The sequence below is a fragment of the Dromaius novaehollandiae genome, chromosome 29, assembly GCF_036370855.1.
Source record: "Dromaius novaehollandiae isolate bDroNov1 chromosome 29, bDroNov1.hap1, whole genome shotgun sequence".
NCBI lineage: Eukaryota > Metazoa > Chordata > Aves > Casuariiformes > Dromaiidae > Dromaius > Dromaius novaehollandiae.
Window position 1 is genome coordinate 2,540,835 of NC_088126.1, and position 14,999 is coordinate 2,555,833.

The 14,999-nt window shown below is 70.0% G+C and overlaps 3 protein-coding genes across 7 annotated transcripts; 2 read left to right on the forward strand and 1 right to left on the reverse strand.

Moving 5' to 3' along the window:
* The first annotated feature begins 341 nt into the window (after positions 1–341).
* PRUNE1 (prune exopolyphosphatase 1) lies at positions 342–5,079 on the forward strand. 2 transcript variants are annotated; one of them, XM_064499146.1, is made up of 8 exons: positions 342–381; positions 2,496–2,600; positions 2,687–2,892; positions 3,134–3,318; positions 3,441–3,599; positions 3,758–3,852; positions 3,937–4,095; positions 4,311–5,079. In XM_064499146.1, exons 2-8 carry the CDS (start codon positions 2,532–2,534, stop codon positions 4,647–4,649), a joined length of 1,212 nt encoding a protein of 403 aa, XP_064355216.1. In that variant the 5' UTR covers positions 342–381; positions 2,496–2,531; the 3' UTR covers positions 4,650–5,079. The 2 variants fall into 2 exon arrangements, with proteins under 2 accessions (XP_064355216.1, XP_064355215.1); XM_064499145.1 differs by lacking the exon at positions 342–381 and adding an exon at positions 389–541.
* A 141-nt stretch (positions 5,080–5,220) lies between these two features.
* BNIPL (BCL2 interacting protein like) lies at positions 5,221–8,136 on the forward strand. Of its 3 annotated transcripts, XM_026111544.2 has the most exons (9): positions 5,221–5,535; positions 5,864–5,955; positions 6,066–6,262; positions 6,521–6,685; positions 6,895–6,997; positions 7,095–7,226; positions 7,413–7,499; positions 7,679–7,801; positions 7,877–8,136. In XM_026111544.2, exons 2-9 carry the CDS (start codon positions 5,879–5,881, stop codon positions 7,917–7,919), a joined length of 927 nt encoding a protein of 308 aa, XP_025967329.2. In that variant the 5' UTR covers positions 5,221–5,535; positions 5,864–5,878; the 3' UTR covers positions 7,920–8,136. The 3 variants fall into 3 exon arrangements, with proteins under 3 accessions (XP_025967329.2, XP_064355217.1, XP_064355218.1); XM_064499147.1 differs by having other exon boundaries at positions 6,066–6,685; XM_064499148.1 differs by having other exon boundaries at positions 6,066–6,685; positions 7,703–7,801.
* Positions 8,137–8,204: 68 nt separating this feature from the next.
* CDC42SE1 (CDC42 small effector 1) lies at positions 8,205–14,796 on the reverse strand. 2 transcript variants are annotated; one of them, XM_064499157.1, is made up of 5 exons: positions 14,587–14,796; positions 10,338–10,552; positions 10,121–10,231; positions 9,560–9,632; positions 8,205–9,318 (listed from the first exon to the last, which is right to left on the reverse strand). In XM_064499157.1, exons 2-4 carry the CDS (start codon positions 10,389–10,391, stop codon positions 9,561–9,563), a joined length of 237 nt encoding a protein of 78 aa, XP_064355227.1. In that variant the 5' UTR covers positions 10,392–10,552; positions 14,587–14,796; the 3' UTR covers positions 8,205–9,318; position 9,560. The 2 variants fall into 2 exon arrangements, with proteins under 2 accessions (XP_064355227.1, XP_064355226.1); XM_064499156.1 differs by lacking the exons at positions 8,205–9,318; positions 9,560–9,632; positions 10,121–10,231; positions 14,587–14,796 and adding an exon at positions 11,414–13,593.
* Positions 14,797–14,999: the final 203 nt, after the last annotated feature.

The window sequence follows — 14,999 nt, forward strand, 5'->3', positions numbered from 1 at the left end:
GTCCCGTCACACCGTGCCTGTCACACTGTCTCCCTGTCCCATTGCCTGTTGCACCGTGCCTGTCACACTGTCTCCCTGTCACACCGTCCCTGTCACACCGTCCCCGTCACACCGTCCCTGTCACACCAGCCCCCACCTTGTGCCCCCCTCGCCCTCCCCAGCCCCCCTGTCGCCTCCCCCCCCCGCCGCCCCCGTCCCCCTCACTCTGCCCCGTCCCCCCCCCGTCCCCGTCGCACCCCCCGTCCCCGCTCTCCCCGTCCCCCCCCGCAGGGCGCTGAGGGAAGGCGGCCAGGCCGCGCCGCGCCGGGGGGCGGTGCCGGCCGTACCGGGCCGTGCCGGGCGGAACGCGGCTGCACCGGGCGGAACCGGGCGGAACCGGGGGTGCCGGGGGTGCCGGGGGTGCCGGGGGAGCCGGGGGAGCCGGGGGAGCCGGGGGAGCCGCGGGCCGGGCCAGGCCAGGCCGCGCCGGGCCGTTGTGGCGGCCGCCGCCGCCGCCGCCGCCATGGAGCGGTTCGTGGAGGGGCGCCGCGCCGCCCTGCAGGTACCGGGGGCCGGGGGGGGCCGGGGGGCGACCGGTGCTGGGCCCGGGGGGCCGCGGGGGCCGGGGGCGGCAGGGAGGGGCCCGGTGCTGCGGCGCAGGGGCTGCAAGGAGGGCGGGGGCGGGGGGCGGGGTGCTGGGTGCGGGGTGCTGGGTGCAGGGAGGGGGGATCAGGGTGCTGGGTGCAGGGAGGGGGGACTGGGGTGCTGGGTGCTGGGTGCGGGGAGGGGGGGATCAGGGTGCAGGGTGCCAGGTGCAGGGAGGGGGGGATCAGGTTGCAGGGGGGGATCAGGGTGCAGAGTGTAGGGTGCTGGGGGGGATCAGGGTGCAGGGGGGGATCAGGGTGCAGGGTGCTGGGTGCAAGGAGGGGGGGATCAGGGTGCAGGGGGGGATCAGGGTGCAGGGTGCTGGGGGGGATCAGGGTGCAGGGGGGGATCAGGGTGCAGGGGGGAAGCAGGGTGCAGGGGGGGATCAGGGTGCAGGGGGGGATCAGGGTGCAGAGTGTAGGGTGCTGGGGGGGATCAGGGTGCAGGGGGGGATCAGGGTGCAGGGTGCTGGGTGCAAGGAGGGGGGGATCAGGGTGCAGGGGGGGATCAGGGTGCAGGGTGCTGGGGGGGATCAGGGTGCAGGGGGGGATCAGGGTGCAGGGGGGAAGCAGGGTGCAGGGGGGGATCAGGGTGCAGGGTGCTGGGTGAAGGGAGGGGGGATCAGGGTGCAGGGGGGGGATCAGGGTGCAGGGTGCTGGGTGAAGGGAGGGGGGATCAGGGTGCAGGGGGGGATCAGGGTGCAGGGGGGGATCAGGGTGCAGGGTGCTGGGTGCCGGGAGGAGCAGGGGCACAGCAGGGCGCACTGAGAGGGCAGCGTGGAGCAGGGTGCACGGGACATAACGGGGGGTGTTCGGGGACGGACGCTGCATGGTGCTTCGAAGGGGTCTGCACCGCCGTGGGGAGCGTTTCGGGGTGCTCTGCCGTGCAGGACTGTCCCCGGGCCCTGCCTGGGAAACGTCCTCGCCTTGGGGAGGCTTTCGAGGAGCATCGAGGCCCTTAATTCCCTTGCAGAGAGGGGCCACCACCTCCTCCGGAGTTACAGGGTGATAAAACCCTGTCTCCAGCCCTGGCAAAGCCCAGACTCCAGTTTGCTAAAATCAAGCATCCATCTACACCCAAAACTTAAATCGAGAGCCTCTGTTTTAATGTCTCCTGGCTCCTCAGCACGAGGGACCGCAGTGATGTCCCTTCGCCCCTGCGCCTGTAACCCTTGTCCCGAGCTTCCCGGCCCCCCGCCGTCTCCTTCGCTGGGGCAATTCGGGGTTGGCGCTTGAGTTTGACTTCGAGAGGGGACCGTGGAAGGAGGCCGCGCAAAGGCTGGGCCCTCCGCCGCGGGGTCGATGCTGGAGACGCCAAGCGCGGCTGTCGGTTATTCGCTTCTTCCGCTTATATGGAATAAATGAGCAAAACTGGGTTATGCCGTGAAATATTGGCACCGAAAAAAGGCCTCTAGACAGGGCGTCTCCCTCAAGCGTCACGTGCCGCACTGAGCGCCGGGGAGCCAGGACCGATACGGGGACCCGTGGGCAGAGGACGTGTGGGTCCGCAAGTCCCTGCTGCTCCTGTGGGCAGAAACGGGCTGAAATGTGGCGATTTTGGGGGCAAGGGGGGCAGATAGCCCTGTTGGCTGATCCCTGCATCTCTCCTCCATGCCAACCAAGCAGCTGGGTGTCCCCCAGGGACCAAAGGACCTCGTCCCCACCGTTGCAGTCCTTTCCTTTCTCCCTGGTGCTTCATGCTGCTGGTTTTGCACGCGTGTTCTGCTAATGTGGGGTTTTCAAGCCATAAATCAACGCTGGCCGGGTCTCTTATCCAAAGTGCCTGTGTGGCCAGTGCTTTGGAGGGGCCGTGCTGGGACGGGGACGTGGGACGGGTCGCTGACGTGCCTGATGCCTCTCTCGCCCCGGCAGGAGCACATCCAGCGTCAGCAGGAGGTCCACGTGGTGATGGGCAACGAGGCCTGCGATCTGGACTCCACCGTGTCTGCTCTGGCCCTGGCGTATTTCTTGGCGAAGGTGAGGCTTGTCCGGTTGCTCCAGGGGGATTTTCGGAGAGGGTCGAGATGGGAAGATGCCTCACCGGGTGTCCGTTGCCTCTCCAGACCTCCCCGACGTCCAAAGCTGCTTTTATCCCAGTGCTCAACATCCCGCGCTCGGACTTCGCCCTCCGCACGGAGACGGTGGCCCTGCTGCGGCAGCAGCGCATCCCGGACGCCTCCCTCATCTTCCGCGACGAGATCGACCTGGCCGGGCTGCACCAGGCCGGACTGCTCTCCCTGACGTTGGTCGACCACCACATCCTGCCCAGGCGAGCGCGGGGATGGCACGGGGACAGCCGGGCCGGCTCCCAGCCTGGGGACGTGGACCCACGTCACCAGCCTCAGTTTTGCCGTGTGTGAGGGCTTGATTTTGGCTCAGGGTGGGTAAAACCTTTCCCTTTCCCCCCGGAGTGTTTTCGGGGTGGAAGGAGAGGAGCAAAGGGGGTTTCCAGGCTCTGCTAGTGCTGGCGGGGACCACGCGGGTCTCACTGTCCCCGTCTCGCTGGCCAGGGCTGATGCGTCCCTGGAGGAGGCCGTGGTGGAGGTCCTCGACCACCGGCCGCTGGAGCGGGACTGGGCTCCGCGCTGCCGGCTCACGGCGGAGCTGGTGGGCTCCTGCGCCACGTTGGTGACGGAGCGCATCGCCCAGGGCCCGCCGGGGCTGCTGGATGGACTGACGGCCGCGCTGCTGCACGGTGAGGACAGGCGGCCGGGACCCCGCTCCAGATGGCAGCCTGGGGGCCGCTGAGCCCCGTCCCACGGTGACGGTGACGCCGGGGCTCAGCTCCGCGGCGCTAACGGCCTCCGTCCCCCCCAGCCACCATCCTGCTGGACTCCGTGAACCTGAAACCCGCAGGCGGCAAGGTGACACCCAGGGACACGGCGTGCGTCACCCTGCTCGAGTCCAGGTTCCCCGAGCTGCCAGCCCGCGACGTCATCTTTGAAGCTTTGCAAGCGGCAAAGTACGATGTCTCAGGTCCGCGCCCTGGCAGCTGCATCGGGGGCATCTGCGAGCTCCTCCTTGGACAAATGCTCTTCTGGGGGACAAGGACGTGTCCCCGAGGACGGGCTGTGTCCCCCGCTGGGGGCTGTGGTGCCCCCCCGGCTCATGCTGGGCCCCTCTCACCCCCGCAGACCTCACAACAGAGCAGATGCTGCGGAAGGACCTCAAAGCCCTCTCTAGCGATGAGCTGGCCCTCGGCATCAGCGGGATCTACGTGAAATTGGAGGTGAGGCTCGGCGAGAGGAAACTGAGGCACGGGGTGATGCAATGGGGACAGTGGGGGTGACACCAGTGTCTTCCCCCCCTCCAGGTCTTCCTGCACCGGCCTGGCTTGCTGCAGGACCTGGAGGCTTTCTGCCAGGCGCGCGGCTTCGCGGGGCTCGTGACCATGACGGTCTCTTTTAACGAGCGGGGCGAGCCCTTCCGGCAGCTCGCGGTGTACAGCCAGCGCGAGGCCGTCCGCAGCGCGGTGAGTGGCGCGGGGGCACCCCGAACCCATCCGGGCCTCCCTCTGGTGGGTCCCAGACCCCAGCGTGGGGGCCGTACGGGGGTCTGGGGCGGGAGAGGGTGCACCGAGCTGGGCAGTTCTCTGCCACGGCGCTCATTCCGCCCTGAAAAGCCCCGATTTTGGAGCAGCGGGTGCTGGAGAGGCACCCGCCGGACACCGCTCTCCGTCCCCTCCAGATGTGCCGGGCGCTGGAGGAGGCCACGACGCCGTCCTTGCACCTCCACGCCCTGCCCAGCCCCTGGCCCTGCATCAGCGCCTACACCCAGGGCAACACGCTGGCCTCGCGCAAGAAGGTGCTGCCCATCCTCCGGACCGTCCTCGGGGCACCGCTGGGGCCGGCGGCCTCCGACGAGGACGTGGCCCTGCCGCCCACCCCCGTGAACAGCCTGGTGGACGAGTGTCCCCTGGCCCAGGCCGTGCCCCCGCTCTGCCCCCACGCTGTCTTCGAGCGGGTCAGCCGCATCGCCGCGGGGCAGCCCCCCGCCTCCCCGGCCCCCGACAGCCCCCCGAAATGACCGGGGCGGCACCCCCGAACCCTGGTTTTTGCTGCGCGAGGCGGCTTTGGGGCACTTGCGAGGGCGTTGGGTACGCGGGCAACCCCAGCGGGGCGAACGGGTGCCCCCAGCACCCGGCTCTAATCCCCCTCCTTAATTAACCCCCTTCCTTCGAGCTGGGGCTTCCAGGCCGGAGCTGTTTATTCGGATGGTGCCGGCTGGGTTCATGCACGCGGCGAGTTTGTCAGGCAGACGGTTCTGGGATAACGAAGGCGTTTGGGGGGTTTTAACCGTTCCTTGCCCTTCTTGCCCGCTCGGGGGGTGGTGGGGAGCACGGGTGGCCGGTCCGTCACCCGCCTTGGATGGCGGCGTTTGCACATGCGGCCCGAGAGGGGCAGTTGGGGACTGTTTTCGGAGTAGTTTGAGGATTAAATTTCCCTCTTTTCCTCCACTTCTGGCTCTTGGCTTTTCTTCCGGGGGCGTTTCAGAGCTGCCCCACTCGCCCTGGGGATGCCCGGCACTGTATCCTCGCCATATCCTGGCCGGGGGGGCGGGGAATCTTTGGACCCTTTTTTGCCGGGACACAAACTCTTGTGCAAACACCCCGTTGCGCCGGGCTGGGTTCAGGGAGCGCTGGGGAGCGTTTCGGCCATGCCGGGGGCTCGGGAAGCTGCCAGGCGGCTCCGCTTCGGTGGGGCCGGAGCGGCCCGACGCGGTCGAACCCCCAAATCCGGCACGGCCGGGAGGGAACCGGTCGTGCCGCCGCTAGGACCCAGGGCCTCTGCCCGGGCGTGAAAGCAGCCAAACCAGTTTGGATGAGCCACCAGTGCCGTCACCAGGGCCATCGCCAGGGCCGGGCAGCCTGGCCACCGCGGATTCCCCCGGGTGAGAGGGGCCCCTCAGAGAGGTGAGTGGCGTGGAGGGGAGAGGGGGAGTCTCTGAGGTCTCGTATGGGGTTGTGCTGCCTGGACTGACCTCGCTGGGGATCCCCCGCGTGTCGGTGGCCTGCGGGAGCTTCGGAGCTGACTCACCGCAGCAGGGCAGGCTGCGGGCAACGTTTGCGGCCGCTTTCGGTTTGGAAATGGGGCGGGAAACCTGGGAAATCGGGGCGGTTTGGTGTCGAGCTGTTCAGGTTCACCCCTGGGCCCCCCAACGGTGACGGTGATGGTCTCAGGGTGGCCGTGAGGGTCGAGGGGAGCCAGTCCCCAGGGCTGAGGCGGTCTCTCTCTCTGCAGGTGACAGGGACAGGGATGGCAGCAGTGATGGGGACAGCCGGTGTCCAGGCCCTGGAGCTGAGCGAGGAGTGGCAGGACGAGGACTTCCCCGGGTAAGCGGGGGACGCGGCCAGCACCCCCAGCCCAAATCCACCCACTCGACACTGCTGTCACCACCCCACTGACCCCCCCCCCGCCCCGTCTCCGTCCCCGTCCCCGCCAGGCCGCTGCCGGAGGAGGCCGCCCAGGGTCCCCCGCGGCCCATGCGGAGGCGGCTGCCGGCGCCGGAGCTGAGCCTGGCGCTGGAGCGACCCGAGGACGCTGAGCGCTCGCCCGACGCCAGCCTCGACCTCGACCTCGACGCGCTGGAGACGCCCTCGGGGAGCGAGCCGGAGGGTCCCGATGCCTCCGACTGGGAGGGTAGGGCTGGGGCCCGGACGCCTGGGCCCTCCCGCGGTCGGGGAAGGGGGAGGGAGCCAGGACGCCTGGGTCCTCCTCCGGTTTGGCGGTGCTGGCTTCTCCCCCAGCTTGGAGGCGGGTGCGGATGCCCAGGGGCTTGGGCTGTCCCCTGCGTGGGGGTGCCCGGACGCCTGGGCTCCCCCCAGTCCAGGGGTGGCGGGAGGGGTGCCCGGACGCCTGGGTCCCTCCCCTGCCACCTCGCTAATTGGGCGCCCGCAGATGAGCGGGACCTCGCTGAGGGGCTGCGCCCGGCGGGCCCCTGGCGGGTGCTGGACCTGGAGGACGAGGGCGGCCGGCGCTGGAGGCTCTTCCTGGGCGAGCGGCTGGAGCAGAAAGTGGATCTGAGCGCGGTGGAGCCCTACACCCGGGTCCTCTCCCACGGCGGTAACGCTGGCCTCGGACGCCTGGGTCCGCCCTGCCAGCCTGCGGGGCTGGTGCTGCGAGCGGGGTGGCGTGGAGACCGTCCTGGGGCCAGGACTCCTGGGCCCCCTCTTGGCGGGGGGTGGTTAGAGGGGTGCCAGGACTCCTGGGCCCCCGTATGCAGAAGTGGGGGGTGGGGGGGTGCTGGCCGTGCCACCTTCTGCTGTGCCCAGGGTACCACGACGAGGACCTCAGCGCCATCCTGCTCTTCGCCGCCTGCCACCTCCCGGACAGCAGCATCCCCCAGTACGACTACGTGATGGAGCAGCTGCTCAGGTGGGACGGGCCGCGCGAGCCCCCGGATGCCTGGGTCCCTTCCCGGGCGCCCCGTGCCTCGGTTTCCCCAGGCCCACGGGCTGCGCTTGCCCCGCAGGTACATCGCGGGCACCCTGGAGGTGACGGCGGCCGAGCGCTACGTGCTGGTGTGCCTGAGCGGGGCGGCCGCGCGCGGGCAGATCCCCCCCTTCGGCTGGATGAAGCAGTGCTACCGGGCCGTGGAGCGGCGGTGAGCGTGCGCGGGGCCGGCGGCGCGCAGGCAGGGCCTGGGGGTGAGCGTGCAAAGGCAGCGTGCAAAGAGAGCGTGCAAAGGCAGCGTGCAAAGAGAGCGTGCATGGAGGCCCCCCATATTTTTGCATCCGGAGCGTGCAAAAAGAGCGTTCATGGAGGCCCCCACATTTTCGCATCCTTGCAGGCTCCGGAAGAGCCTCCAGGCTGTCGTCATCGTCCACCCCAGCTGGTACATCAAGGCGCTCGTGACCCTCTCGCGGCCCTTTCTCAGGTAGCGAGGGCTGCGTGCACCCGCGCGTGCGAGGCCTCGGGAGCTCGGGGGGTCTGGGGCGAGGGGGGTCCCACGCGAGGGATTTCCGCGGACGCAGCTCCCTGTGCAGTTGCCCGTGAAACACCGGCTCGTGCGGAGCGGGCGGCGGAGGCCCCGCCATTAGGTGTAACGAGCTGCAGGGCCTCGGCCCCCATCTCCCCCAGCCCCACGTTCAGCGGCAAGGTCCGGTTCGCCGCCAGCCTGCGGGAGCTCTCCCGGCTCGTCCCCCTGGAGCCGGCGCTCGTCCCCGAGCCCGTGCGGCGGTGAGTCCCCTCCGCGGGGCCGGCGGTGGGGTTTGGTGGGTGCCGGCCACGGCTGCATCGCTCTCCCCTCCGCAGGCTGGAGCCGAGCTGGGACGGCCGCCGGGACGTGCCGCGGTGACGGCGAGGCGCTGCCGGGACCGGTCCCGGTGGGGCTGCGCGGCGGCGTTGCAGCTCTCCCCGCGCCGAAACCGGTGGCTGAGCACCCACGGGGGGGGATCAAGGACGCAGACACGAGCGCGGTGGCTGGTGCGTGCAGGGGGACGGTGGCAGCGGGGGGGATTTGCCACCCCCCCCCATCCGCTTCCCATTAAACAGGGCATTTTCTGCTTTTCCGAGCAGCGTTTTGTGCAAATTCGGGGGTTCCCGTTAGCAAAGCAGGGAGCGGCGAGGAAACCTTGGCGGCTCGCGGACGCGCTTCTCGGGCCAGCGCAAGGGTTTTATTTCAGGTTTTTCTCTGCATCTTTTCCGGAGGGGGGGAAAAAACGGACTCAAGCATCCGCACTCGCTCACAAAAGCCGGGCGCACCGCGTCGCTGGAAAAGCCCCGCGCGGGAGCGGCGCCCGGAGCCACGTGCCGGGATTTCCCGGGCCGCGGAGGCGGAAAAGCCGCTGCCGCCAGGGCCGTGATACCCGGCAGGCGCCGTGGCCCGTGCGAGCCGGCCGCTTGGTTTCGGTGCGAGGTTCGTGCTGGGGGGAGCGCGGCGGCAGGCGTATCGCCGCGGCCGAACCCCGGCCAGCACCGTTTACGCTATGTACACGCGTGCCCGAATTCAGGAGCCTGAGCGAGTCCCTCCTTCCCGGGGGAGCAGCCGGCTTCGGGCCCCTTCCTGCCTCGGCCGATGCCGGTTAAACCCTGGCGGCGATGCCGCGTCAAGGCGGGAGGTGCTTTTTGAGCTTATAAAATACCCTAAAAAAGAAGGAAGGCGCAGGTTTGCCGGCAGTAGAAAAGCCGGCTGAAGGCCGGAGGGAAACGCGGGCTCCTTGCTGCTGCCGGAGCCGAGGCGATGCCTCGGGAGACGCTGCAGGACGCGGGTTCGATCCGCTTTGTGCTTTTTTACGTCTTTTCCGAGAAGGCGCCGTGCTCCTCCGGGCTGCCCTTGCTGCGATCGCCCGGGGAAACCGCAGCAGCGCGGGCGGGTGCTGCTTGGCAGCCCATCGGCGACGGTCCGGGCGTCCAACGGGGTTAAAACGGGAGGGTTTGGCACATCCGCGCCGGCAGCTCCTTGTGCAGTTCCGGAGGGTGCCTTCGGGCCGAGCTTTCTGCGCCTCCAGGAAGGAGGGAGCCGCGGGGGGACGACCGAAAGCCACCGGGAGAAACGTGGAGGACGCGGGACTCGGGGTCAGTAGGAAAACGCCCGCCCCAGCTTGCGTGTCGGGTTGCGACGGGTGCGAGGCCGAGGACACGTTAAAACCACGCTCGGTTTGCATAAATTACCGCGGGACTAAAGCGCTCGAGGTTGGCTGTTCCTCCTGTTTGGGGACGAGGCAGTTCAAGTTTGGGCTGAAATAGCCGGGAACCTGTAAAGTCCAAGAAATGCCAGGTTACAAAACCCCCAGACGCCCGTGGGTGGCCAGGGTACAGATGGTTTGGGGGGTGAAGGTCCCTCACTCAAGGCATAAACCTGCCCAGCCCCAGTGCACAAGCAGCGGCTCGTTTCACTGTGTTAATTAGCTGGTAATTAGCGGTCCGGCCTGAGATGGCCACTGAGGTGCTCAGGCCACCCGCGCACCCCGCTCCCGACACCGCCGCGGTACTCACGCTACAACACCCGGGAGTTGCTCCACTGTCGCTCCCGTCCACCCTTGGACCTCATCTCCTGGACGGCGCCTGTCTGCAGGGAGAGGACGGAAACCCGTCACCCAACCGTGAGACCTGTCACCCAACCCTGAGATCTCTCACACAACTAGAAGACCTGTCACCCCCACCATAGTACCTGTCACTCCAACTGTGAGATCCATCATCCAACCACAAGACCTTATCACCCAACTGTGAGACCCATCACCCAGCTATAAGACCCGTCACCCACACCATGAGAGCCATCTCCCAAACCCTGAGACCAGTCACCCAACCGTAAGACCTGTCACGCTAACCGTGAGACCTGTCACTTGAACCATGAGATCCCATCAGCCCAAACATGAGACATGTCACCCAACCACAAGACCTGTCACGGCAACTGTGAGACCTGTCACCTGAACCGTGAGACTCCATCACCCACCCATGAGACCCCACCACCCCCAGTGGTGACACCCATGACCCAACCATGAAACCCATCACCCAACTGCGACGCCCGTCACCCAACCGCGAGCGCAGGTATGGTACCATGGGCAGGCCTTCGCCAGCGGCCATGTCGCCGGAGCCGATGTGCGTCAGGTGCACGAAGTTCATGGGCTCCCCGATCATGGAGCGGTCAATCCGTCTCCTCCTCTTCTTCTGGACGTGGATTAAGGCCGTTAACTCCTGCAGCCTTCGCTGCCCGGAGACCCCCGTCCCCACGAGCCAAATCCGCCCCCGAACTGGCCCGCCTGAAGCTACTTACAGGCTGTGGTTTCTCCACGACGCAGCAGCCCAGCTTGTGCCAGAAGTCGCTCATATTCGCGGCGGCAGCCAGCGTTCCTCCTGCGAGGGGCCGGGACCAGCACGGAGACCCCGGGGCCGGCTCACTCCATGGGGACAGAGCGACGGAGCCCAGGGCACCTGGTCAGGACGGCCACGACAGCGGCTGCCGGCCCTGGCGCAGCTCCCGGCACGCACCTGGGGGAAGGCAGAGCCGAGGACGGCTGCGTCACGGCGCGGAGGAAGCCGGGAGGATTCGTCCCCAGGTGCGGGGACCTGCGGGACGTCCCGGGGATGGGTTCCTTCACCAGGGACGTGGGCCAGCTGCCTTGGGGACATCGGGGCTGTGGGATCTGCCATGCTCCCCCATTGCGGCTGCCCCTAGCTGCTGCCCGGGTGATGCATCATACTGGGGAAACTGAGGCACGGCACAGCGAGGAGCGGCGGGTCGGGGGGTCGGGAGTGGGGACCGATTCCCAGAGTCCCAGCACCCTCCGATCAGCCTGAAATCTGCTCCCTCGCTCAGATCCGGCTGGAAAATCCTTCCCAATTTTTTTTTCCCGCAGGGCAAAAATCAGCTCCTGCCCGGCAGCAGCAGGGCACAGGGGGCCGGGGCCGAACGTGAAGCCCCGGCGTGGACCGGCTGCTCCACCACCACGTGTGCCCACGACGCAGGATCCGGCCCTGCTACCCCGCGCCCGGGAACCGCCGCGGCACGACGGAGAGACGAGCCGGCTGGGGCGAGCAAATCCCAACTCCCTGAGCGAGGCCGCTATAAATATCCCGGCCTTTCCGAAAGGGGCCGGAGGTTGAGCTCTTCCGCTCCGACTCTAAAAGGAGACGGGGGAAAACAAACAGCGGCTCTGCCCAGGGGCCTGATTCTGCCCAAATCCATGTGGATTTGGGACAGACGCGGGGGTGCAACACTCCGGCCTCCCCATGCCGACTTTCAGGAGCGGAAAGGGGGCTTCCGCTTTTCACCCCAAACCCAGCTCCCCCCCCCGCTGAGTGACAACTCGTCACCTGCAAAATCCACCCGGCGCCACGCGCAAAACTCACCCACCCCGGCAGGGAGACCCTGCGTGCCGTGTCCACCCTCCGCTGGCGATGGGCTGCAGCACAACCCTATATCCGCCACCGGAGACTCCCCACGCTGCGGCGGGGCCGGCTTGCGAACATGCCGAGGAAAGCCGGCACCTTCCCGGTGCCCAAATCCGGCGGCGAGCGGATGCCGGGGCCCGGAAAAGAGGGTTCGAAATTTTTCCCCTGTGCCGGGAAACAGGAAAAGTCCCTTCCTCTCCCCCGGCGCCTCCGAATGCCGGCGGGGTCCAAAGTCCGTGGCGGCCGGGCCGCCGCTTCCTGCCCTTGGCGGTGCCGAGGGAGGGCCCAGCGCCCGCGCGGCCGCCTGGGAAACTCCCGGGTGCCAGCGGCCCGATGCCGAAGCCGGTGACCCCCCGAAGTGGGGCTGGACCAGCCGGGAACGGGGACGAGGATGCTCCGACCCTGCGGCACCGCCGAGGTGCTGTTGTCCCTTCGCCCGGGGACCCGGCCCTCGCCGCGGTGTCTCCGTGCCGGGCAGGATGTAGCCCCAGGGTGTCGGGGCTGCCCCGTCCCCCCCCACCCCCCGCCGCAGCATCCCGGCTTGGGGTGCCGCCGCAGCCCATCCCCGTGGCGTCAGGGCGCCGGATTAGCGGCACTGCGGCAGAGCTGGGGATGAGCGAGGGGGGTCTCCCAGCCCCCCCCAGCTCGCCGGCGTGGTCCCGCTCGCCCCTGGCGCTGGGCGGCGCGGGCCTGCCCCGACCTGCCGTGCCGCGGCCGCCTGCCAGGGCCGGGAGCTGCGGAAGCAGCCGAAAATCCCCACCGCGCCCTGGCCCGGCCGGCTCGGGGGGGCCGTGGGGGCCCATCATCCCGCCTCCAGCCTGGTCCCAGCCCGGCGCGGCTCGTAGGGGAAACTGAGGCACGGCAAAGGGAGCGGGCGGCCCCCGTGCCCCTCACCATGGCGTCGGGGCTGCGTCGGGGAGCGGCGCGCGGCGACGTGTGCGCACAGGCCTGACGCGCGCAGGCCGAGCATGCGCCTCGCGGGTGCCCAGGGAGGGGGAGCCCGAACTCCTGGGTCCTCTCCCAGCCCCAGACGGGCCCGAAACAGCCCCAAAGGGCACCCGGCCACGGGGACCCCCGAGGGGTCCTGGGGGGGCACCCCGGCCTCCGCGACCCTCCCTGGTCCAGAGGATACAGGGTCCCGCTCTCCTAAATACATAAATTCTCCTAATAATCCTAAATAATTCCCCCCCCCGGCAAACCGTCCCCCAGCCCCCAGCTGAGAACGGGCAGGTTGTGACACCCGCGGGGTGGTGCAACCCGGAGCTGCCGTTGGCACACAGCCGGCTGCGGTGAGCCAGGACGGGTGACGCCGGCACCCGCCGCACCGCCGGACCCCGGAAAGGGCTTCCCAGGGGCCAAAATCCGCCCCGGAGCACCCGCTCGCTCCGACGCTTCCCCGAAAACCGCTCGATCCCTCCCGACGAGGACGCGGGAGGCTCCGGCTGGGGCTGTTTTTCCTCCCGGCTCCGGGTGCAAACCTCAAGGTCGCACCGCCCCGGCTCAGCCGCGCTGGCAACCCGACGGGAGGGGAAACTGAGGCACGAGGCGCCGCGCGAGCGGCCTTGCCGGCCCCGCCGCGGGTATTTATAGCTGCCGCTCAGCCTTCCCTTTCCTGGGCAGCTCCCGGTGCATCCCGGCGGCCCTCGGGTCGCTCGCCGGCGGCTCTTCCCGCGGCAGCCGGCTTTTTTTCTAGCCCCGTTTCCTTCGGAAATGAGGTTTCTCTAGCGGAGGCGTCCGCAGGGGGCCGGCTACAACCCCCCCCCCAACGGCGACCCAGCATGGCGGAAGCATGTCCCGAATTCGCCATCCTGACTTTTCCCGGGAACCAGCGGAGGGGAAGGCGGCAGAGCCCCTCGGTTGTTCCCCGTGCGATGAGCTCAACCTCGTACGAGCCACCAGCGAAGCCGCACCCCGGCCCCAAACCGGCTGCTCCGGGAGGCCGAGAGGGGCTTGAATCCCCTTCGCTGCCGCTTTCCAGCCGGGGGAAACTGAGGCGGAGGGTCCGGCTGCCCCCGGAGGAGGGGACGCGGCGTGCCAGCCCCCTTGGGGGGGGGGAAAGGGGGGGCTTCCTTCCTGCCCCGAACCGGCGGCCCCCCGCCGCGTGCCCACCCTCGCGCCGGCTCTCGCCCCGCGGCTGCGCCCGCCTCCCACTTACGCCGCGTCCCCTCGGCCACCCGTGCAACGAGCTGTGCCCGGCCTCAGCGTCCGCCGCCCGAGCGAGGGGGGGTGCAGGGGGCCCCCCCGGCCGGTCGCCAGCGCCGCTGGGCCCCCGCGTCCTCCGGCCGCCGCCGGCTTTCCGGCCGGGCCCGCACGCACAAAATGACTTCCCTGTTGGGAAATCGCTGCTCTGCGTCACTGGCGGGTGCTCGGCGGGCCGGGCCGGGCCGGGCCGGGGGGGCACCGGGCCCGGGGCCTTGTGCCAGGCCTCGTTAGGCCAGGCCTCGTTAGGCCAGGCCTTGTTAGAGGCTTTCCTGCCCCCCCCCACCCGCGATGTGCTGGGGCTTTGCCCCCCCAGCCGGGCGCCCACCGGGGTCCCCCCAAGCGCAGGAGCAGGGTGGCAGGGGACAGCGGGGACCCCCCGGCACCCACCGTGTCCCCCGTGCTGCCTCTCACTGGGGGGGGGGGGGCGGCTGCTGCCCCGGGGGGGGGCACAACCCTGCCCCGGTCCCAGCTGCCCCTCGGGGCACCGGCAGGGCTGGGGGGTCCGGGGGGTCCGGCGGCGCTGGGGGATCCCGGTAGGACCGGGGGTGCTGTCGGGGCTGGGGGGCCCGGTAGTGCTTGGGGGGTCCCGGTAGGGCCGGGGGGTCCCGTCGGGGGTGGAGGGATCTCGGTAGGGCCGGGGGGTCTCGTCGGGGCTGGGGGGGTCCCGGTAGGGGCCGGGGGTCCCGTCGATCGGCGGTGGGGGGTCCCGGTAGGGGCCGGGGGTCCCGTCGGGGCTCCCCGGTACAAGCACATGGCTGCCGGGGGGGGGGGGCTGCCCTGCCCCGGTGCCGGGGCCCTTCCCCGCCTTTCCAGGGCGATTTGGGGGTGGGGGGGGGGACACAGCTTCCCCGGGGCCGCGAGTCCCGGGGCCGCTCCGGTTCCCAGCCCCAGCCCCAGCCCCGGTCCCGGCCCCGGCGCGGGCCCATTACCTGCCCCGGCAGCGCGGTGCCCACGGCGGCGGCGGCGGCGGCGGCCCCGGTCCCGGCGGCGGCCCCGTTCTCGGTCCCGGTGCCGGGGCGCGGCCAGGCGTGGCCCGGCGGCTGCGGCACGGGACGGGACGGGACGGGACGGGACGGGACGGGACGCGGCGCTCCCCCGGCGCCCGGCACGGCCCGGCCCGGCCCGGCCCGCGCCGCCGCACAGCTCCCCCCCGGCCGCCGCCAGCACTGCAGGGAGCCGCGGGCCGCGCAGGGCCGGGGGGGACCCGGGGGCACCGGCAGGGCTCGGGCTCCCGGGGCTCGGCGGAGTCGGGGGGTCCTGGCAGGGCTCGGGGGTCCCGGTAAGGCTGGGGGTCCCGGGGCTCGGCAGGGCTGGGGGTCCCCAGTAGGGCTGGAGGGGGCCG